This window comes from Emydura macquarii, unplaced genomic scaffold (genome assembly GCF_026122565.2).
Source record: "Emydura macquarii macquarii isolate MOO-44397 ecotype Brisbane River unplaced genomic scaffold, CSIRO-AGI_Emac_v2 contig_3623, whole genome shotgun sequence".
NCBI lineage: Eukaryota > Metazoa > Chordata > Testudines > Chelidae > Emydura > Emydura macquarii.
Genome location: NW_027133760.1, coordinates 1 through 22,874, shown reverse-complemented (window position 1 = coordinate 22,874; position 22,874 = coordinate 1). Strand labels below are relative to the sequence as shown.

The 22,874-nt window shown below is 53.5% G+C and overlaps 1 protein-coding gene and 1 long non-coding RNA gene across 3 annotated transcripts in view; one reads left to right on the top strand and one right to left on the bottom strand.

Moving 5' to 3' along the window:
* Positions 1-14,692, top strand: part of A2M (alpha-2-macroglobulin) — a 47,512-nt gene extending 32,820 nt beyond the window's left edge. For both annotated transcript variants that reach the window (XM_067536688.1, XM_067536687.1), the window contains exons 22-36: positions 9-60; positions 1,681-1,764; positions 2,141-2,317; positions 4,310-4,394; positions 5,513-5,669; positions 6,310-6,384; positions 8,057-8,222; positions 8,655-8,878; positions 10,648-10,866; positions 11,175-11,302; positions 11,510-11,600; positions 12,549-12,617; positions 13,026-13,128; positions 13,843-13,884; positions 14,531-14,692. In XM_067536688.1, the coding sequence (XP_067392789.1) occupies positions 9-60; positions 1,681-1,764; positions 2,141-2,317; positions 4,310-4,394; positions 5,513-5,669; positions 6,310-6,384; positions 8,057-8,222; positions 8,655-8,878; positions 10,648-10,866; positions 11,175-11,302; positions 11,510-11,600; positions 12,549-12,617; positions 13,026-13,128; positions 13,843-13,884; positions 14,531-14,556 (1,698 nt within the window). In that variant the 3' untranslated portion in view covers positions 14,557-14,692. The remainder of the gene's footprint in view (positions 1-8; positions 61-1,680; positions 1,765-2,140; positions 2,318-4,309; positions 4,395-5,512; positions 5,670-6,309; positions 6,385-8,056; positions 8,223-8,654; positions 8,879-10,647; positions 10,867-11,174; positions 11,303-11,509; positions 11,601-12,548; positions 12,618-13,025; positions 13,129-13,842; positions 13,885-14,530) is intronic.
* A 5,694-nt stretch (positions 14,693-20,386) lies between these two features.
* On the bottom strand, positions 20,387-22,559 carry LOC137145756 (uncharacterized). Its single transcript, XR_010917752.1, has 3 exons — positions 22,454-22,559; positions 21,538-21,579; positions 20,387-20,554 (listed from the first exon to the last, which is right to left on the bottom strand). It is a non-coding gene; the product is annotated as an uncharacterized lncRNA (long non-coding RNA).
* Between the last annotated feature and the right edge of the window lie 315 nt (positions 22,560-22,874).

The following is a 22,874-nucleotide window of genomic DNA, read 5'->3' as shown; positions in this document are numbered from 1 at the left end:
CTCCCAAGCCTGAAGGGATTGAGACGGAAGCAGCCTTCAACTCTCTACTCTGTGCCAGTGGTAAGGACCTCTCTGCTCCTTCTCCATCTATGCCCTTTGCCAGTGGATGAAGAGTGAAAGCCCCAAGGAGGGAGTGGGGATTGTTTGGGAGACTCTGAGGGTGCGGTGAGAACTAGGGGTGTCAGGATAGAGAATAAGCAATGGGGGGGGGAGGGGATGTTTCTGTGTGGCGAGTCAAGACGCATTTCCTAATCATGAGGACATTGCTTGGAACATTGAGCTGTAGGGCTTGATGAAGCCTAGAAGAATAGACTGCAGGGAGCAATCCTGGGCCGAGCCCCTGGGGGATGGGCTTAAAGGGGTTTTAATGGGACTTTTCCATCTCTAATCTCTTATTCCATGGAATGAAATTACAAAATAGATTCTACCATCTGCCAGGACCTAGCAAACAGAAAAGGGCCAAAGAACTAGAGACTGCAGTTTCCTGTCTGGCCATGTGGTGGCACATCCCTACAAGGGGCTGGGTTTTCCCCATGGGTCAGAAGATCCCAAGCCAGAGGCAGGGTTGCAACCTTGCATTTTAGTTTTCACTGACTTGAAGATCTGAAGTTTTTTTTTTTTTTTTTTGCTGACACGGTAAACTTTTTACTGACATCACGAAAAATACCATAAACAATGCAATAATGTCACAAAAGTGTGTGCTCACTTGCAATATTCTGCACGCAGGAATTCGGAATGACGCAATTGTTTTAGCTGCAGTTAATTGGTCAATCAGGTTCTTTGCCGCGTGTGCAATAATAGAAAACAGGAAATTGATAAAGTCATGAGTATCAAAGTATTAAAGTGTCCAGTTTTGGGCTCCCCACTACAAAGAGGATGTGGAGAAGTTGGAGAGAGTCCAGGGGAGGGCAACAAAAATGATTAGGGGGCTGGAGCACAAGACTTATGAGGAGAGGCTGAGGGAACTAGGCTTGTTTAGTTTGCAGAAGAGAAGAATGAGGGGGGATTTGATAGCAGCCTTTAACTACCTGAAAGGGGGTTCCGGGGAGGATGGAGCGAGGCTGTTCTCGGTGGTGGCAGATGACAGAACAAGGAGCAACAGTCTCAAGTTGCAGTGGGGGAGGTCTAGGTTGGACATTAGGAAAAAAATTTTCACTAGGAGGGTGGTGAAGCACTGGAATGGGTTACCTAGGGAGATGGTGGAATCTCCATCTTTAGAGGTTTTTAAGCTGCGGCTTGACAAAACCCTCGCTGGGATTATTTAGCTGAGGTTAGTCCTGCTTTGAGCAGGGGGTTGGACTAGATACCTCCTGAGGTCCCTTCCAACTCTATGATTCTATGATCAGTGTAGTTTTACGATACAAGAAGTGATTCTGAACGACAACAATCAATGTCAAAATACAATATGTTTTATTTCTACCCAATTCCACGGACATTTTCATTTATTCACAGGTTTACGGACAGTGTTAAAATTGTACATTTTTTCACTGTCTGTAAATTTACGGACGGTTGGTAACGTTTCTGGAGGGGTAGTTGTGGGTCCCACTGTACAGACAGGAGGAATGGAGCTGCTGAGGCAGGGAGTCCATGTGCAGAGGTCCCAGGTTCTGCTCTGGGGCCTGTTCAGTACTGAGCATGGGGACGTTTTACTGCATCCTGTCTGTCTGATTTTTCCCTCAGGAAGTTCAGAAGCAGGAAAGATTTCCTTGAAGCTTCCACCTAACGTGGTGCAGAGCTCGGCCAGAGCATATATGACGGTGCTGGGTGAGTGCAGCAACCTGGAAAGGACCTGCCCTGGCAGCTGTGGCCATTGCTGCTCCTTGTCTGCTTGCCATGCCAGCTTTCCACCTGATCAGCTACTTGCCCCCTTCATCAGTGTCTCTGTCATCTCATCAGTCGCCTCTTCTGTTCCTGCTCTCCTTTCCCTGACCTCTCTTTATCAGTCTCCCTGTGTGTTGGCCTTTCTGTCTAACCATCCAGATCCAGATCCCAGCCATCTGCCTAGCCTTCCTTCTCCCCATTCCCTTTCTCTGCATTTCCTCTTTCAGGATAGGGCTCTGTCCTTCTCTCTCACCTGCAGCGAGCTGTGATCCGCAGGCCAGCTCTGTGCCGCACTCACTCCCTGTGTCTCCATCCCCAGGCGATATCCTGGGCACAGCCCTGCAGAACCTGCAGCAGCTCCTCCAGATGCCCTTCGGCTGCGGGGAGCAGAACATGGTCCTGTTCGCCCCCAACATCTACGTCCTGGACTATCTGAATAAGACGGGCCAGCTGAGTGAGGAGACCAAATCCAAGGCCATCGGATACTTAGTCAGCGGTGAGGAGAGACGGGGCTTTTGCTTCTTCACTTACTCCATTCCAGGGTCATGCTGGGAGCTTCTCGTGTCTGCCTGGCTCAGACAACGCTTCCACGGGGAAGGGTGGATGGACTGGATTGTGTGTCGGGGGAGGGGGTCCCCATTTGTCACACTCTTGGCTCGCTATTGTCAGTTGTCTCAGCACTGTGGTTACGCAGGCTCATTGCCCCATGAGAACTACTGGATGCTGTGTCACTCCATCCCGTGAATCACCCCCCTAGTGTGCAAATGCTGCAGACAATAGCCAGGTGATCCGTTACCATGGCTTCTCAGCTCTAGCTAGCCAGACTGGGTGGTACACCCCTTACTGGACTACAGTGGTGCTGCCTATGTGTTGTATGTCAGTTGCCTCTGCTGACTAGCTAGTGGGATGGAGAGATTCCAGATGAGAAAGGCAAATAAAAATGCCAATTTCTAAAACGGGGAAGAAGGGGAATAAGAACAACCCAAGGAATTACAGACCAGTCAGCTTAACTTCAGCACCAAGAAAGATAATGGAGCAAATAATTAAGCAATCAATTTGCAGACACCTAGAAGTGAGGTGAGATAAGTAACAGTCAGCATGGATTTATGGAGAACAAATTGTGTCTAACCAACCTAATAGCTTTCTTTGACCGTGTAACCAGCCTGTGGATGGGGGGACTCAGTAGATATGGTATATCTTGAGTTTAGTAAGGCTTTTGATACTGTCTCGCATGGCCTCCCCATAAACAAACTAGGGAAATACAACCTAGATGGAGCCACTACAAGATGAGTGCATAACTGGTTGGAAAATCATTCCCAGAGAGCAGTTATCAGTGGTTCACAATCAAGCTGGAAGAGCATATCAAGTGGGGTCTTGCAGGAATCAGTTCTGGGTCTGGTTCTATTCAATGTCTTCATCAAGTGATTTAGACAATGGCATAGAGACTACACTTCTAAATTTTGCAGACAATACCAAGCTGGGAGGGGTTGCAAGTGCTTTGAAGGATAGGATTGAAATTCAAAATGATCTGGACAAACTGGAGAAAATGGTCTGATATAAATAGACCATTTAAATTCATTACAGACAAATGCAAAGTACTCCACTTAGGAAGGAACAATCAGCTGCAGACATATAAAATGGGAAATGACTGCGTAAGAAGGAGTATTGCAGAAAGGGATCTGGGGGTCATAATGGATCGCAAGCTAAATATGAGTGAACAGTGTAACGCTGTTGCAAAAAAAGCAGACATCATTCTGGGATGTGTTAGCAGGAGTGTTTGTAAGCAAGACACGAGAAGTAATTCTTCCGCTTTACTCCACGCTGATTAGGCCTCAGCTGGAGTATTGTGTCCATTTCTGAGCACCGCATTTCAGGAAACGTGGACAAATTGCAGAAAGTCCAGAGAAGAGCAACAAAAATGATTAAAGGTCAGAAAACATGACCTGTGAGGAAAGATTGAAGAAATTGGGTTTGTTTAGTCTGGAGAAGAGAAGACTGAGGGGGGCATGATAACACTTTTCAAGTACATAAAAGGACATTACTGGGAGGAGGGAGAAAAACTGTTCTCCTGAACCTCTGACGATAGGACAAGAAGCACTGGGCTTAATTTGCAGCAAGGGCAGTTTAGGTTGGACATTAGGAAAAACTTCCTAGCTGTCAGGGTAGTTAAGCACTGGAATAAATTGCCTAGGGAGGTTGTGGAATCTCCATCATTCTTTTTAGAGCAGGTTGGACAGACACCTGTCAGGGATGGTCTAGATAATGCTTGTTCTGCCATAAGTGCAGGGGACTGGACGTGATGACCTCTCGGGGTCCCTTCCAGACCTACAATTCTGTGATTGTGTGTGTGTGTACCAGTGCTCTCTGCCGGCTGGCATACATCAAGTCTGCTCCTGTACCTTGGAGACCCTTTTCTGGCTGAGCTGCTCTCACCCCCTACTGGTTTTATTTTCTGATGTTTAAATCCTGCTTTAACTCTCCATTTCAGGTTATCAGAGGCAGCTGAATTACAAGCACCTGGACGGCTCTTACAGCACATTTGGGGAGCATTACAGGCAGCCAGGGAATACCTGGTGAGATTTCTCTGCCAGTCACGCCTCCCCTAAGCCTCCTCTGGTATATAGTTATAAAGGAAGTGCTAAATTTCACTCAACTAGTGATGCTGCTGAAGGCGAGAGGGTTTGCTGGAGCCTTCACAGTCTCTTGGCATATCATTGGCCTGCTGTGTCTATAAAGCACCTGTTCCCACTGGCCCTGAGGAGAGAGGGAAATGAAGAGGCAAAGGGGATGGGAAGGTTTCAGATCATATTTGAAAAAAGATGGAGAGATCCAGGGGAGGCTGTTCCAGACAGGGAGCCGCAGAGAAGACTCTTGTACCCATAGTGGTGGAACGGGGTTAGAGACAGAGAGCAGCCTGGTACCAGAAAGGATCATAGGAATTGCTAGACCATTGATCATCCATTTTCAAGATCATTCATATGTATATTAAACACCACCAGTCCTAGTACTGAACCGTGCATCGCCCTCCTATTAGCCTTGTACTATGATGAAAATTGATAATTTAATCCTACTCTTTGTTTTCTGTCCCTGAACCAATTTCTGATCCACGACAACACTTCGACTCTCACCCCAGGACTATTCTATTCATTTAGACTTTCCAAAGGCTTTTGAGAAGGTCTGTCATAAAAGAAATTATTTCAATCAGTTCTCCTTCATTCTGTGCTTTATTGACACGTTCAGGGAATTCTAAGAGATTAGTGAGGCATGCTTTTCCTTTGCAGAAGCCATGCTAGTTAGACCCCATCAGACAATGATCCTCTGAGTCTTTTATTATTCTATTTTTAATTGTCAATTTGAGTAGTTTACCAAATACAGGCAAACTGGTGTATAATTCCATGGATCCCCCACTGAGCCCTGTTTAAATACAGATGCGACATTTCTAACTCTGGGACCCTCAGCTATAATAGCTGTGTTTAGCAAGAAGAGGGCCCAGAGGTTTGGACTATGTCCAGGGAGGGTTTTATAAACAGGAATAGGGAGTTTGAACTGGATCCTGAAGGAGAAAGTGGACGTGTATGTGGGTGGAAGCAGGTAGGTGATAGCCTCAGGCAGGTGATGGCCCCTGGACCCTCCCCTCTAACGGGCCCAGGGTATGGGAGGGAGCTCTCACGCTGCCCGCTCTCTGTCGCAGGCTGACAGCCTTTGTCCTCAAGTCCTTCGCGCAGGCCCGCTCTCACATTTTTATAGAGGAGAAGCACATCCAGGACGCTTTGACCTGGCTCGCTGGCCGGCAGAAGGAGAACGGCTGTTTCCGCAGCTCTGGGACACTCCTGAACAACGCCATAAAGGTGACGTATTCACCCAGCTGGCTTCCCGTGGGCCTCGTGGAACCCATAGAGGGCTCCGGAGAGAGCCTACAAATTCACATGGGAACAGCTCAGCCACTTCAGCACATGGGGCCAGGGTGGGAGGAGCGGGGAAGGGGGTGACATGGGCCTGGGAACTACCATGAGGATACGGATGGGCAGGTACTGTACTGTACGTGGGTCTACTATAGGGAGAGGAAAGGAGGGGCAGATATATGGAAACTACCATGGGAGGTAAAGGGGACAGAAACAGGGTGTGTCTACACGGCAATTGGGAGTGTGCTTCCCAGCGCAGGTAGACAGACATAAAAAGAGTGTGGCCATGGCAGCTCAGGCTAGTCGCTCAGGGACATAGCCAGGGGTTGGGCATAACTGTCCTCAGCAGCTAGCCAGAGCTGCTGCCCGTGGCCACGTTGCCTTTGTTAGTGGGCAGAGCTGGCGCGTGTATGTCTGCCTGGCTGGGAATCACGCTCAGTGTAGACAGACCCAGTCGTGAGAGCAGTCATGGGGTGATAAAGGGGATGAGGACGCAGTACGTAGAGTGCTCCTGTGGGGTGGGGGCCGAGGGGAAAGGCTTCGGGTGCTGTGTGGGGTTAATGTCTCTCTCTCTGGTTCCCTGCAGGGTGGGGTGGACGATGAGGTCACGCTCTCTGCCTACATCACCATCGCGCTACTGGAGAAACCTCTGCCCATCACCGTACGTACCCACACACACAAAGTCTCCTTCGTGAGTTCTCCTGGGTCAGCGGCCTTCCCGCTCCCCATACTCAGTCAAGTCCTGATAGTGGCAGCCCATTGCCCTGATAAAGAGACCTCTAAGGAAAGGAGGGGAAAAAAACAGTCTGGAAAGCTTTGGCTCTGGCTCCAGAATGAGCCGATCCCCAGGACTCAGAAGCGTCTGGGGTGTGGTACTGGTTCTGGCCAATCTCTGCTCGCTTGGTTGGATTCCTTGTTTTCCCATTGTGCGTATTTAAAAAAACCCCCAAGAATTCAGGTGTCATGTCAAAAGAACTGTACCACTCGGGCGCTGTCTCCTGTGTGTCTGCTGCAGCTCAAATGGATCTGTCTTGATGGATGCTGTCAGCCTGACAGCATGGCGGCTCCCTTCTTCATTATTTCCCGTTCATTTTATATAGTCCCTGTAAATGCACAAGGGCTCCAGTCACGGCTCACACTGGATGAATAGCTGGAAGGGATTGTGTACTAGCTGGCAGCTCTTGGCCCATTGCTATCCATGGCAGTGCCTGTTTCGTTTGCCTTGCACGTTTTTTCTTGGCTAAAATCCAATTAATGGCATTGGAGCCCTCGGATGACCTTCATTTCTCCATGTTGTGAAGACCTTGTATCCAGCAGGACTATCTCATGGGATTTTTATCATTGCTGGGGCTGTCTCAGCTAGACACATTTAAACCACGTTTCTGTGCTCAGTGGCCCGGGTGACCAAATTACCAAAGAGTCTGAGACCTGGTCTACACTAGAGAGTTTTGTCGACAAAAGGGGACTTCTGTCGACAAAACAATCCCGGTGCACACCCTGCAACCACCCTTTTGTCGACACAACTGCCCTGTTTTGTCGACAAAAATAAAACCACCGTGACAAAAGGTGTAGGGATTTTGTCAGTAGAGGTCGGGCGGCACCGTGTCAGTGCAGACACTGTGTCCCCTTAGAGCGGTGGAGGGGCTGTCATCCTTGCCAATTTCACGGCTCTGTTAGAGCAGTAAAACTGACGAAGGGGGGCTGGATCCCATCTCCGCAAGGTGTGGGTCATGGCCAGCTGCCGCCTGGCTGCGAGCCCAGGAAACCTGGACTCCCAGTCCAGACAAACCATGGGCGGCTGCCGCCCCGGGATGCTGCCAAGCCATAGGCAGGCTCATAGCCGGTTGGCAGCCGCCCAGGGCTTGCCGGTGTCCGGGTGCCAGTGACGCAGCAGGCGTACACGCCTGGGTTCCCAGCCGGGCGGCTGCAGTCCCGCTGGTAGCTGGAGCTTGGGCAGCTGCCTTCCAGGTCCCGGCTGGGACTGGGCAAGCTTGAGGGAGGTTGCAGCTGGCTCCCGCCTGGGAACTAGGAAGTCCCCGCACCCCGGCTGAAATCAGTATTGTTGGGGGGTGACTGAAAGGCGACATGTCTTGTGTCGACACATTTCTGTAGTGCAGACGTAGCCTGAGTTCACTGGGACCATGGCAGTGATCGGTGTTAGTCACTCGTCCCGGCATTTGTGTTATATTAGATCCCAGCACATCTCTGATTGAAATCCTCCGTGCTGCGTGGCCGTGAGATGACAGTCTGCACAGGCAATGCTGGGCCCAAAGCCTAGCTCCTATCTTCACATTGCAAACACTGATTGTTCCTCCCTGTACCTCCCCCCCCAGCACTCTGTGGTCCGTAGTGCTTTATTCTGTCTGGAGACGGCTCTGGAGCAGGGAGGAAACCACGTGTACACAAAAGCGCTGCTGGCCTACGCCTTCGCCCTGGCGGGGAAGGAGGAGAAGCGCAGGGCACTGTTGGACGCGCTCGACAAGGAAGCCGTGAAAGAGGGTGAGAGTTCCCAATGGGCCCTTCTCCTGCTTCCTGTCTTACACAGCACGACTGGAGAGGGGTTAGGTTGTTGCTGCTATAATCTGTCAATCTGTACTGTGACAGGCTGGGATTACTTGGCCTCTTCATACATTTCACATCAATACGCCTTAAAAACCCTGGCATGGCCATTCCTGGGCGACACAGGCACAGGTGTGACAGCCGAATTCATCACTGAGAGGTTCCGCCCCAGGAATTTATCAACCCAGCAGATCACCCAGGGAGGGATTATTTAACACCTTCATGCTTTGTATGGATATGCCCAGCAAGCACTGAGACTCCATTCTCCACCTCCAGTGACAGTATGTCAGTAACCCTCTTGGCAACAGCCAGATATTCTGTAGTAAACATTTCCTTCTGCTCTCCCCTCCCGGTTCCCTTCTCCCACCGCAGACGGCGCCGTTCACTGGCAGAGGCCCGGGAAGCAGCAGGAGGCCGATCTCCCCTTCTATCACCCCCGAGCTCCCTCTGCCGAGGTGGAGATGACGTCCTATGTGCTCCTCGCTTACCTCACCACGCAGCCGGCACCATCCCAAGGAGACCTGTCCTTAGCCGCTCCAATTGCACAGTGGATCAGCAAGCAGCAGAATCCCAACGGGGGCTTCTCCTCCACCCAGGTGAGCCGCTCCCCTCCCCGGCCTCAGACCCCTAGGGGAGGAAGGGGAGGCAGACAGGACAGGGCAGGAGACAGACAAGTAACCCGGGGGGATGGGGCGGCTCCCTGGGGCGGGGATGGGGACACAGTGCCCTTGCTGTACGGTTTAGATCCTGGGATAGGCAGCGCATGGAGCATGGTTACATCAGATCCCCACAGGCCCTGGGGGGCTAGACCAGATGAGGCAGGAGAGTCGCCCTGAGCACCCGTGAGTGCGACGCCATCTGCAGCTCCCCCCAGCACTGACCCCGTCCATCCAGGCCAGTCCAGATCGGGAGCTGGGGCCTCCCCAGAGAAGCAGCAGCTGCCAGTCCCTGCCAGACACAGCGGGGTGGGGGGGATGGACAGGGGAGAATTGCCATCCTGCGTGAGGACCAAACAGGAGGTGCCGTCTCCCCTCTGAGCAGTTCAGGCCGTGCTGGTGCTTGGAGGCTGGGATCTCGGGAGTGACCTCTCTAGACAGGACCAGTCACTGGCCCCATGTTCCGCCATTGCCCTGGCTGGTTTGATACCCAAAGGGCTGTAAGACTTTCTTGTACTCCATTACCGAGCCACCTGGCGGGCAGCTGCCTCGCTGGTCCTTTCTGAGCCACGGGCAGCTCCCCTTTCACTTGGTCTGTCTGACCTCAGCTGCCCTTCGGGCTGGTCCTTCAGTGGAGGGGTTAGCATCTTCCCCCTGCTCCTTTCAGTGGAATAACAGAGATACCAGATCCCCAAGGCCGAGGTTCCTAAAGGTATTAGACACCTGGCTGCTTTCAATGGGAGATAGGTGCCTAAATACCTTGGTGGATCTGGGCCCCAGGGAATAGGAAGTCTGTGCTGGTGGCAGAGGGAGAGTGGGTGGAAATGGGACAAGCCGACCTGTCTGAGCAGAGCAGAAGCAGATTAAGATTTACTGGGGCCCTGGGCACTCAGAATGTGTGCCCCCCACCACACCGCAGGGCCCTGCCTCCTGGCCACATCAGAAATTGGAGCCAGGCTGTGGTAAGAGCCACCCAGGGATGGCTGTAGGGAAAATGACACCCTGAGTGATTTTGGAACCCCTGACCCTGTAAGTGCCCCTCCCCATTTCCCCGGGCCCCTACGGGCTCCTGAACCACCATCACACCTGGCCCTCACAGGCTCCCTTGGCTTCCCACCCCCCCCCTAGGGCCCCACTGCCTCCCCCAGCGCTTCATTTATATAGAAAGAGGTGCCGGGGCTCAGCCCCAGCGGGCCTCGGCAGGTATTAAGCACCAGCTGGGTGGCCAAAGTGTGTTGGGTGCTGGCTGGGCACCTAGCTGTGACAGTAACGCCGCCACCACCAGCAGTGGAGAAGTGAGGCTGATTGCCCCAGGGCGATGAGGACACAGGCCGGGGGATGCTTTCAGGGCAGGTGGAGGGTCTGGGGCTCCCCCCAGCAATCTGGCCTCCCTGTGTGGCTCTTACCATGGCCCAGCTCCATCTTCTGGCCTGACGATGGTGCAGGGCCACAGGCAGAAGAGGAGGAGTGGGGGAGTAGCGGGTGGGGACACAGTTCCAGCACGAGTGCCCCTCACTTCTACTCACGCTTTGGCGCATCTGTGGGGTCCCCAAATTGGCCAGAGCCCCTGGGCATGGGCCCTGTGGGTCTGTGCACTAATCTGCACTGGGCACTGCTGTGTGAGAGGAGCTAGTGGGGAGGGGACTCCAGGTCTATGAAAATTGCTAATTCATCCCTTTGGGTGCTGGGACACGTCTCTTGTCTGGCAGGACACAGTGGTGGCACTCCAGGCCTTGTCCCGATACGGAGCCTCTACCTACACCAAGGACGGAGGCACTTCCACAGTGACCGTGCGATCCACAGGGGACTTCCATGCCAAGTTCCAGGTGGATCAAACGAACCGTCTGCTGCTCCAGCGCACGGCACTGCCGGAGGTGCCAGGGGAATACAGCACAGCGGTGACCGGAGAAGGGTGTGTCTACGTGCAGGTGAGGGGCCCGGGGGCAGGCAGAGAGGCAGAGGCTACTGCTGAGGGAAGCCCGTCACATTCCCATTGGAGAGGGCAGGGTGGGGTGGGGTGGGGAGGGGAGGAAGGGAAGGAAAAAACTGGAAGAGATGGGGGAGAGGAGGATAAAATGAGGAGGAGAGAGAATGGACAGAGAGTTGGGGAATGGGAGAGAGAGAGAGGAGAGAAAGGAAGGAATGAAACTGAGCAGGGGGAAGAAGATAGTGGAGAACAGCAGAGAGGAGATGGACGGACGGACACAGACAGACACAACTGTGTATTCTCTTACAGACCAGCCTGAGGTACAACGTGCTTCCCAAGCCGGAAGAGGCGCCGTTCGCGCTGCAGGTGCACACGGTCCCCGAGACGTGTGACGGGCCCAAGGCCCACAGAACCTTTGACATCGCCATAAACATCAGGTAACTCCCCTCGCGGGGCCGGGCCTTCCAGAGCTCCTAGGGCCAGGATGAGTCACTCCAGGAGCTTGCGGTGGACTAGCAGGAAGCAGGTGGGGTGGGAGATGCTGCAGGTCAGGGGGTCTCCACCTATGCGTGTCAGGGTTGAGGTGCGTCAGCTCTGTGCTGAGATGTATTAAACCTTGTTTCCTTTCCCGCTTGGTCTCCCAGCTACACAGGGAAACGCCCCGTCTCCAACATGGTCATTGTTGACGTTAAGATGCTGTCAGGATTCATCCCTGTGAAGACATCAGTGAGGAGGGTAACAGCTTGTTCTGTGTATAGGCCCCAACCAATCAGTGCCCCTTGCCTTCAGCCCCCCCGAGGGGTATCTGGCCATCAGTGAGCTCCAATCCCTAACCCCTCATTTTACAGGGGCAGCCTGGTCTTATCTCCAGCGTTAGGGCCCCCTATGTCTCCCGTCTTTCTGACCCCATCTCTTCTTTCCTACTGGAGTCTGCAAAGGTGTGAAATCCCCCACCCCGCTTTTGTCATGAGTCCCACTTCAGATCAGTCTTTCACCAGCAGATTTCCCAGCCTACGGGATCAGCAAATCGTTCCATGTCTGATTCCAGGCTGGGGCTTATGGAGACTCTGTGCAACGACTCCTGGCATTGCAGACAGTGTCAGTCTAAGAGCTAGAGAAGCAGGGAGCACGGCAAGGTCACTTTGATGGGGGCTGGCGATACTGGAACTGGTGCTGCCCTTAATTGGCGCCCAGCCCCTGAGCTGCACTTTACACCTCAGTCCAGCAGTTGCGTGGGGCCACATACTCCAACCCCTGCCTACAGCACCAGGGGAAAGAGGGCCTGGTGGATTCTCCTCCATCACGAAACATTTTTAAATCGAGATTGGATGTTTGTCTGAAAGATCTGCTCCAGGAATTCTTTTGGGGATGTTTTATGGCCGGTGTTATATACATAGGCGTAATTTGACTTCTGTATTTGGAGGGGCAGCTCCAGTCAGCCCAATGAGGCCACACACGGAGGGGAGGGAAATTCCATGCCTGTCTGAAGCTTGCAGTTTGGGGAACAACACCCCCACCCACAGTCTTCCCAAACTACGCCCATGGTTAGGTCTGATTAGAGAATCACAATGGTCCCCTCTGGCTTTGGACTTGAATTTTGAAAGCATCCCCTACCTTAGTGCTCTGGGGTGGATTGAAGGGGGACTCACTAACATCCTGCTTCTCTCCCTGGGCTGCTGGCAGCTGGAAGGACATAACCAGATCCACCGCACGGAACTGAGCACCAACCACGTGCTGCTGTACATGGAGCAGGTGAGCGGCCACCTGGGGCCAGGATGGGGAGAATCACCCCTGACGTACCCCAGGGAGGGGATCTCCCAAGTCTTAGCTGGGAAACACAAACTGATGTATTTCCCCCCTCCAGCTACTGCTGCTTCCCAGCGTTTCCCTCCAGCACTTCTTGCTCTCCTAACATACACAGCTGAGGCCTGGTTCTCCCCCCACCTACGGGTACCAGGGAGAGCAGCTTGTAGCTAAGGTGCTTCTTCCTCCTCCCTCAGGTCCTGAATCCCTGCCAGGCCCTGCAGCCAAGGGGGCAGGTGCTGGGCCTGCAGGATCCTGGGTGGGGAGCAATGGGGCAGACACTGGGTGGGGAGAAGGGGAAGGAGAGGGTGAGGTGGCTCAAGCTGCCTCCTGAGCCTCGTCTGTTTCCCCTCCCAGGTGAGCAACGTGACTCAGATCTTCTCCTTCACGGTGGAGCAGGACTTCCCCGTGCAGAGCCTGAAGCCAGCGCCGGTGAAAGTCTACGACTACTACGAGACGGGTGCGTGTGGAGGCAGGGCTGGGGGACGTTAGCCCCGTGGGCCTGTCTCAGGGAGGGGAGTGGCCAGTCAGAGCCACAGTGAACCTGCTGGGATACAGGATTGAGTGTCTCCCCACTCCCAGATGAGAATGTGGGGAATGCAGGGTTTACACTATAGCTATCATCCTCCACAGGCCTTATGCTCGCACTATAGGAATCCCTGAAGCCCCAGACCCCTCCCGCCCTGTAGAGGGAAGGTGTCAACCCAGTGGGTTAGAGCCAGGGGGATCTGGGAGGGTCCTGGGTTCAGATCCTGCCCTGAGATACCAGCTCTGTGTGTGACCTGGGGGAGGCACGTTCACTCCTCCACGTCCCCAGCTAAGAAATCGGGGTGACAAAACCAGAGCCCAGCGGCAAACCCGGCTGTTGTGTGGCAGACGAAGTGTGCAAACGGTCACAGGGCACCTGTCACAGCCCCGCCGGAGATGCCTGCTGCGCTGTGGGCTTGGGGTGACCTTTGCCTTCTTCCCATGGAGCCCAGCGGAGGTTCCCCGAGTGCCCCTGGAGACGGGGCTCCCTCCCCTGCTGCGGAGATCTCTGCAGAGCCTGCCTGGTGCGGTGCCAGCTCTCTGCCGCAGGGCCTGGTGGACGCGCCTCTCTCGGCGCCCCATGCGCGCAGCCCTGGTTGGGTCTCACGCAGCCCTGCTCACGTCTCTCTTCCCTTGTGTCCTCCAGATGAATTCGCCATTGCTGAGTACAGCGCCCCCTGCCGCCAAGGTAGCGTATGAAGAGACGACTGTTTGGTTTTCAGGCTGCCCAGAGCTGCTGAGTTCGAACAGAGCTGAAACCCAGCCTGAATCTCCTCAGCCTGTCTGAAGGGCTGTAAAAGTTGCTGTTCTCTTTTGCCCCGTGTGCTGGGGCGGTCTGCCAGCATCCCTTGGTGCTGAGGGGAGAGGGGTCGCCTGCTCCCCCGCACTGTCAAGTTCCAGATTCAGGCCTGGAGTCTGAGGCAGCAGGCTGGTTCGTCCCAAGACTACGTCCTCGTACTTAGTCAGAACAATCTCGTGCTTCTTTCTGTAGCCGTCTCTGGGACAGAGCAAGAGCGAGTCTTTCCAAAACCCATGCTCGGATCCCTCGTCTCATCAGGGCTGTTTTTAAACAGGCTACAGAACAAAACAGATGAATGAAAAAGCATCTTCCGGGGCTGGGGTGACTCGACGCTGCTGGGAAATGGGTCATGGCCAAAGCCCCGAATGTGCTCGGGAGCTTCCGGCCAGGGTGGCAGAGAAGCCATGGCCTGTGCAGAGCAGTATCTCTGCAGCTCCGGCGCTCAGAATGAGGTGACCCACAGAAGGGAGCGATTCCCCTTGCTGAGTCACTGCTTCCTCTGTAACCCTCACACTCTCTCTTTTCCCCATCATAGCCAAGGTTGAGCAGGGAAACGTGTGAGCGATGGAGCCATGTTCTGGGCCTTGCTGGATCCTCTCCGCTCATCTCCGCATGCAGCGATGCCCCCAGGCGAAGTGGTTTGACGGAGAAAACCCCTCAGCGCCATATAATGAGTGTTATAAATAAATTGTCATGATGCTGATCAGCTGCTTGTGGCCTCTTTCCTGGTTTCTAAGGCTTATCCCAGGAGTTCTCAGACTCTTTTTGCTGGGACCCCCTTTGGAAATATTTCAGGCTGTGATGACCCCTTCCCCCATGCCATGCCACCCTCACTTCTGCACTGCTGCTGGGGCGGCGCTGCTTTCAGAGCACCCGGCCAGCAGCTGCTGTTCTCTGGCCACCCAGCTCTGAAGGGCTCCGTCTGTCAGCCATGCTCAGGGCTGACAGCTCACAACCCTTCAATAATAACCTCGTGACCCCTTGAGGGCTCCTGACCCCCAGTTTGAGAACCCCTGTATCCCTTCTCCCCTTTTGGGATCAGACTGCAGGATAATCTCAACCTTAACACACATCCAGAGCCATCCCCAGCCATCAGTGCCAAGGAGGGGTTGGCGGGACCTCCGAAATGACAGGAGACAAGGGGGAACATCTCTGGTGCGTGTGGTCTGTGAAGATCTTTGCATTACATAGGCCTGTTCAGTTGTGCAGGCAGGGACCAGACCCTGCCCTGATGGCACGATCATGAGGAAGTTCTGAGGTTTCCTACCCCGTTTCCTGCAGTGGGGATGCTCTTGGCCTAAGCTCCAGTTGCAGGGCAAACCTCTTGACACTTGAAGTCAGTGGGGTGGTGCTGGTGTAACTGAGGGAGATGTGAAGACCAGGGGATGCCCAAGTGTCCCTGAGGGCAGAATGTCTCTTGCTGGATCACTGTTGCAGGTGAGGAAGGAAAGAGCCCATCTTGGCTCTCAGGGGCAGTTTGTGGCCCTGGCAGCGAAGAAAAAACATCTTTTTATTCATACACCGGTCACGGTGTGTGTGTGAAGAGCTGCGTTTCAGCAGTCTGGCGTCTGGGGAATGGGAACATGAGTTGGCCCTGGAGAAGGGAGTTGGAATAGTTCAGTCAAGAGGTGAGGGAAGTGGAGATGAGGATTGCTGTGGTTGAGAGTCCTGGCATAGTTACTGAGGATTTTTACCACTTCTCTCCTCCCTGTGACGCTTGCCTTTCCTTTTGTGGATGCATGCGTTGCAATTCCCACTCTCAGGCTGGAGGCCGAAATGGTCCAAAAATGATACTCAATTCTAGGTCAGTCTCTGCCATCTCCAGATCTTCTATCCCGCGTGTCACACTGCTTGGGGGAGCTCCTGACCGTCAGTGCCTGCGTCAGTGCAGACTGTCAAAAGCAGGGCAGATACCCCAAATGACTGGCATATTCTGTAGTCAGATTTTACCAATTCAGTAACCAATGTGAACTCCTGGGTCATTGCAACAGTCTTACCATGGAGTCACAGATATTCCCTTTAGACTCGCCAGTTTATCTTGCCACCCAGACAAGCTGGACCTAGTGATAAATGGTCACTTGTGCCAGTAATCACGTAATATTCAGGTTGCTTCCAGTCCCAAGGGACCAGTCACTTACCCCAGATCAATTTGTACGTTAGATCTGACACTAAAGACAACACCTGTAGCCAGCCATCTCCTTTGTTGTTGTCACTGAAGAATGAGCAGTGGGAGACTCACAACATAGTTCAATGACAACCAGACAGCAAAATCCTATCATTTCCTACACATTAACGATATGCATGTTTGGACAGAACAATGGGTTTCAGCAAATCATGACCTTTCCTTTGATATCTTACACGGTGTGCTTTGATGACATATCACAACTATACGTGAATGGTGACTAGGGGGTTATAGGGTGCTACTTTAAGGTACAGTGTGTCACAATGTCTACACTTAACACTCTACAGTGGCACTGCTGTACTGCTGTAGCGTTGCAACATAGACAAGGCCTTCGCCGATGGGAAGGGTTCTGCATTCAGCACAGGTAATCCACCTCCACCCAGAGGCGGTTGGTAGATAACAAAAGAATTCTTCCCTTGATGTAGTGCTGTCTACCCAGGGGACTTAGGTGGATTCTTCAGCAGTGTGGAGAGGGACAGAGGTGAGGATTTCAGGGGCCAGAGGAGTGGATTTTTCAGGCGTGTAGAGAGTTTGCGCCAATAAGAAGATGCGAGGTGAGAGGGGGTACCAGCACGGGAAGATTGGAAGAAGAGACAAAGCAGCAGGCTCAGGGGGCTGGAGACTGAGCTTGGGCAGAGAGAGAGAGCGAGAGCTGCTTGGAGGTGAGGCGGCTTTATGCAAAAGGATACGCTTGTAAACGCTCCGTCTGGAACTGCCAGGAGCTGACAGCTCACACCACCCTGAGCTCAGCGTTCATGCCAGCACCAGACTTGCTACGGGTGTGTGTGGGTGAGGGGAGGACCAGGTGGGCTGTATGTTCTTCCATGGGTGAGGGAGTCTGTGTAACCCCTGCTAGAGATCCTGACCTGGGTCTGCTCCTGGGTTAGCTCAAAGTGTTGTGCTATTGTTAAGTGTGACGCTTGTTCCAGTGGCTAACTCTGACCCTGCTGGTGTTTGTGCGGAGGTGTCAGGCTGGGACCCCATCCCCCAATCCTGGGACCCCCTCCACCTGACAAGTGGCATCATGAACAGGATTTGGGGCGGTTAGGCAGGGATGCCAGAGGACAATGTCTGAGGCACCAGGGATATCTTTCATTCAAATGGACTCCCAAATAAGCCTCTCCAACCCAGACCCCCTCCTGCCAAGCTGCCTGACCCCAATGACTTTGACATACCCCATGGGGGCCCTATGGTTACCCAAGTTTACGGGGCACGACCAGACCAAGTTTCTGGGCAGTGCTGGGGTGCGCGTTGAAAATGTGCAGCCTCCCTGAGCATCAGAAGGTGGGCATGTGGTTGAGCCAGCGAGGGACCCACCTAGGGGAGATGCAGACCTAGCCTGATGATCAGAAGGGTATCACTGAAAACATCTTTAAGAGACTGGATTTGCTAGGCCCCAGCAAAGGGATGGGAGTTCTTTGCTTGGGATAAAAACCTACTGAGACACTCAGGGACGTTGCCAATACCTCCAAGTGATCATCTGCACCACCAAAAACAAAGAGACCAAAAAAGACCTGTTTTGTACTGCCGTGCCAGATATAGACAGAACCTGCTTACACACAGAATCATGGAATATTGGCGTGGGAAGGGACCTCAGGAGGTATCTAGTCCAACCCCCTGCTCAAAGCAGGACCAACCTCAGATAAACCATCCCAGCCAGGGCTTTGTCAAGCCGCAGCTTAAAAACCTCTAAGGATGGAGACTCCCCCACCTCCCTAGGTAACCTGGCTGTGATCATGGTTAAGATCCTTTAATGCTATGGCTGAGGTTCGCTTAAATAAGATATTTTACACACACTTCCACCTAGTGGCTGAATGATATATTACAGTCTAGCCTTCCATTCCATCTGGCCCTTTAAATTGGACATGCCTACTGCCACGGTACAGGAATGAAGAGGACCATTTATAATATCATTCTTGCTACCACTGTTGCACAATTGCACGACATGTGATACAAAGTGTATCAGGTAAGGTGTCAGAGGAAAAGGTACGCTGTGATATTTGGGTAGGATCTGGGATACACATTGACCTGGGAGTCTGATCCTTTGGGATTAGTAAAACCTCACATATGGTGAACTGGGTTTTCAGTAACTGCTCACTAAATTCGATCTGTTTGTCTGGATGGGAGCTAAGGGCTGGAATATCTAAAGGGGACTGTGTTTGGCTTCTCGATAACCAGTGTGGTGATACAGAAGCTCTTTTGATACTAGATTGGTGAATCTAATTATAGAATTAAACCAGCTGTTTTTGGGAAGTGTCTGCCTTGTTTCTTGACGTCAGCCCTGAACATGGCAATCTCCATGACCTGCTCACATTTGGTGTAATTTAACAGCGTGCTGGGCAGCAAGCCCTTAGCCAGTCCTCTGGCACACCAGCCCCAATTGAGAGAGGTAGATTGGAGCTGGCTAAGGACACCTGCACCTGATTGGGGACAAGGGAAACAGCTGTGTGCCTAATTAACCAGGGGCTATAAACAGGCCCAGGTGAGGGAAGCAGTGAAAGGGAGAAGCTAGGGAGTCTGATTAGGATGCACATTACTACATTAAACTGGGCTTTGGTCAGAACCATAGTCAGAGCTTAACTGATTTATTGGGGGGCAAAGCTAGGACCCTGGTGGCAGCAGCATCTTCTGGCCTGGTCCTGGCATGCAGCCAGCAGGTGGGCAAATGGGCTGTAGCCACCTGCTTCCTGGCTGATCCCAGCACAAAGCTGGGACCCTGGTGACAGCAGCCCCCTCCAGCTTGATCTTGGCACACAGACAGGAGGCGGGCTGCAGTGCCTGTCTCTTGGCTGGTCCCTGCTCCTAGCTGGGAGCCCGGCCAGTCCTGGTGCAAAGTTTGGGGAGGGAGGGGGCAATGCTCTCCCAAACTCTGCCTATGGGTCAGAACTGCTGCGCTATTCAAAATTTGATAGTGGGAGTTTGGGTGGTTAAAGCGTTCCAAGACTAGCTGAATCACAGTCATGTGAGGAGTGTGACTCAAAGAAGCTTAAACAATTATGTAAAGAAAGAAAAACAACCCTTAAAGGTTATCTGCCATCTCTGGGAGTCCCTGGGAACATGAAACCAGATTGTCCAAATTCAAAAAATACTATACAAGCTGCACCCACAAGAAACCCCAATATAAACTCTAATGCTGTTACTTTAAAGATAGAGGATAACCAAATATGCCCCAATACTGCCATTGTGTGTGGGAATTCTGTTCCTGGAATCTCAGCAGGAGGTAACCCCACTGATTGTATTAATGCTAAGGATGGTGCATTCATAAAGAGTGCAAGTTAATGGTAAAAGCCGTTTATCATAGTGAGATGCAGCTTCTGACCTCACTCTGGTTAAAGCAAGTCTTGTCTGAGAAGAAGATTATTTCAAATGGTTTGGCTCTGAATTGGAAAGAAACACAGAATTTGTTGTGGCCCAGCAAAATAACGTTTCATTAGAAAGGGCAAGGGTTGATGCTCAGAATCAAGTCCCGCCTGGGGCAGGCAGAAGCAGATTTTTTTTATGCAAGATGAGATGTTGTTTACCAAGGCTCCTAAAGGGGAAAAGCAGCCTTATGGTAGGATTTACAAACAGCTTGATGTGCTGCAGGTCACAGAAGTGTAGCTCAGAATGAGTCTCTGTCTGTAGAAAGGTTTTGCCCCTAGCTAGTAACACAAAGGAGCTGCTGTGAAAGGACACACCTAGTCAGCAAGTGGCTTCTTTTAAGCAAGAAGGCATCCCACCCTCCAGCCCCAGGAAAGGGATGCAGAGGAAGAATCAATCCTAAAGATGAGGGAGACAAGTTAACCTTTAGAAAGCAAAATTCCCTTATTATCTTCTCACCAAACCTTTAGAGCCCCAAAGAGATGATTAACTTGAGAGCCTATGCTAAGGAAAATTCGGAAGTGAAAAAGAAGCAAATGGTACCAGAGACATCTGCATTTTACCTCATTCATGCTCCAGTTCCCATCCCATAGTGGGCAGAGAGCATCGACACTCCCACAGTTCATGTTTACAAGTATAATCGCGCACTAGTCTCTAACTGGAAAAGGGGAGGGCTATTGGACAGAATGGGGCTTAGCAGATCTTTCCCCACAGACCCTTTTCCTCCTGGCTGGCTGTGCGGGGCAGAGCCCTAGCAGGATGGGACATACCTAGGCCTGAGACGTCCTGGGTGTTAAAGCTGTGATCTGGGGCTGAACAGGGCTAAGGGAATAGGGCCAGAGCCATTGCTTAGGTTGGTGGATTCATTTATTTGTGATGTTCATTTCCCTCTTCTTGCTGCTGTTTTCTCTCGGTCGCTCCATCCAACCCCTCAGCCTGCACAGGGGATGAGCAGGTGGGATGCAGGAGGCTCAGACCATGACTCCATCCCTCACACGTTGCTCTGCTCGGCTCCCACTGTGAGGGGAAAAGGAGAGGGAATGGGAGGGGGCTAGAGAAGAGAATCGCTGCTCCTCCTCAGGCCTGGACACAGAGCCAGCAAACACCTGCAGGGCTGGGCACGGCTGCTCCGCCCCAGGGAGCGCAGCACGGCCAGGGCCCCAGCCAGGAGATTCCATGGCCCCGACCTCTCCCCACCAGGGGCCTGGCTCAGCTGCCATCCACATGGAGCCTTTCATAGTGCTGGGGGTCACAGCACAGGATCCAGCACAGGTTGGCATGAGAGCTGTTCCCTGCTGCGTCTGACACTGCAGAGCGGCCATGTGCCAGGAGACAGCACAGCTGGGATGGACGTGGGGCCACAGGATCCTTGGAGCCATCAACGTGCTGAGGCTCAACTCCAACATTTGCTTTGGGGGCCAGGTGCTGATCTGGGGACCACGTTCTCTCCCCGCCCCTTTGTTCCTATGGGACCCAATGCAGGATGGAGTGAATCCATTTACACAACAGCCGTCAGCGCCAGGGGCAGTGAGCTCAGACCCAACTGCTGGGGAAAGGGTGTAAAAAAGCTAAGCTTTGGCAGCAGGCTGAGTGGTCTCAGACGCTATTTGATCCGAGCTGGGACAGCCCCTCTCTGAAAACCTCACAGAAACAAGCGACCCTGTGCGAGGGCAGGGACTTCTTGGCTCCGATTGGGCAGAAGCCCTCGCCCCGTCCCAGGAAGAGCCTCTCACACACCACTGCAGTGACACCCTTTCAATATGGCTCATGAGGCAGAGGCTGCAGGAGGGAGCTGTGTAAAGGGAGGGATGAAAGGAGCATCTGTCCCTGGGATAAGCCAAGGGGCCATCAGTGCAAGGCCCAATCCGCTGTGCAGGGGGGAAAAGCCACCAGCTCCGACTGCGGGGGGTACACTGCCGGAGATGAGCACTCGCGGTGCGGAGTAGATCTGGGGGTGCTGCGAGCAGGAAGACGGGAGGAAATGGCTCTTCATACGCTACCTTGGCGGCAGGGGGCGCTGTACTCAGCAATGGCGAATTCATCTGGAGGACACAAGGGAAGAGAGACGTGAGCAGGGCTGCGTGAGACCCAGCCAGGGCTGCGCGCATGGGGCGCCGAGAGAGGCGCGTCCACCAGGCCCTGCGGCAGAGAGCTGGCACCGCACCAGGCAGGCTCTGCAGAGATCTCCGCAGCAGGGGAGGGAGCCCCGTCTCCAGGGGCACTCGGGGAACCTCCGCTGGGCTCCATGGGAAGAAGGCAAAGGTCACCCCAAGCCTACAGCGCAGCAGGCATCTCCGGCGGGGCTGTGCCAGGTGCCCTGTGACCGTTTGCGCACACTTCGTCTGCCACACGACAGCCGGGTTTGCCGCTGGGCTCTGGTTTTGTCACCCCGATTTCTTAGCTGGGGACGTGGAGGAGTGAACGTGCCTCCCCCAGGTCACACACACAGAGCTGGTATCTCAGGGCAGGATCTGAACCCAGGACCCTCCCAGATCCCCCTGGCTCTAACCCACTGGGTTGGCACCTTCCCTCTACAGGGCGGGAGGGGTCTGGGGCCCATGGTGTGAGCATGGGGCCAGAGGAGGATGCTCCCTTGCCCATAATCCCTGCGTCCCCCACATTCTCAGCTGGGAGTGGGGAGATGCTGCTGAGAACAGGCCCGTTGTGCCCAGAGATGTGAGTGGGAGCCCCGGAGGGGACCCCAGTGCGGACATTGTCTGCGTGGGGGAAGCCAGCGTGAGGCATGGTGGCAGCAGGGCCGTTCGGGTTGGAAGCAGGAGGAGAAGCGAACGGGGTTTGCCCTTGAACCTGCATGGGCATCGCTGAGCAGTTCCCCCGTGGTTCTGCCTGTGGCCTCTCCCCTCCCTGAGACAGGCCCACGGGGCTAACGTCCCCTAGCCCTGCCCCCACACGCACCCGTCTCGTAGTAGTCGTAGACTTTCACCGGCGCTGGCTTCAGGCTCTGCACGGGGAAGTCCTGCTCCACCGTGAAGGAGAAGCTCTGAGTCACGTTGCTGACCTGGGAGGGGAAACAGACGAGGCTCAGGAGGCAGCTTGAGCCACCTCACCCTCTCCTTCCCCTTCTCCCCACCCGGTGTCTGCCCCATTGCTCCCCACCCAGGATCCTGCAGGCCCAGCACCTGCCCCCCTTGGCTGCAGGGCCTGGCAGGGATTCAGGACCTGAGGGAGGAGGAAGAAGCACCTTAGGTACAAGCTGCTCTCCCTGGTACCCGTAGGTGGGGGGAGAACCAGGCCTCAGCTGTGTATGTTGGGGGATCAAGAAGTGTTGGAGGGAAACGCTGGGAAGCAGCAGTTACTGCAGGGGGGAAATACATCG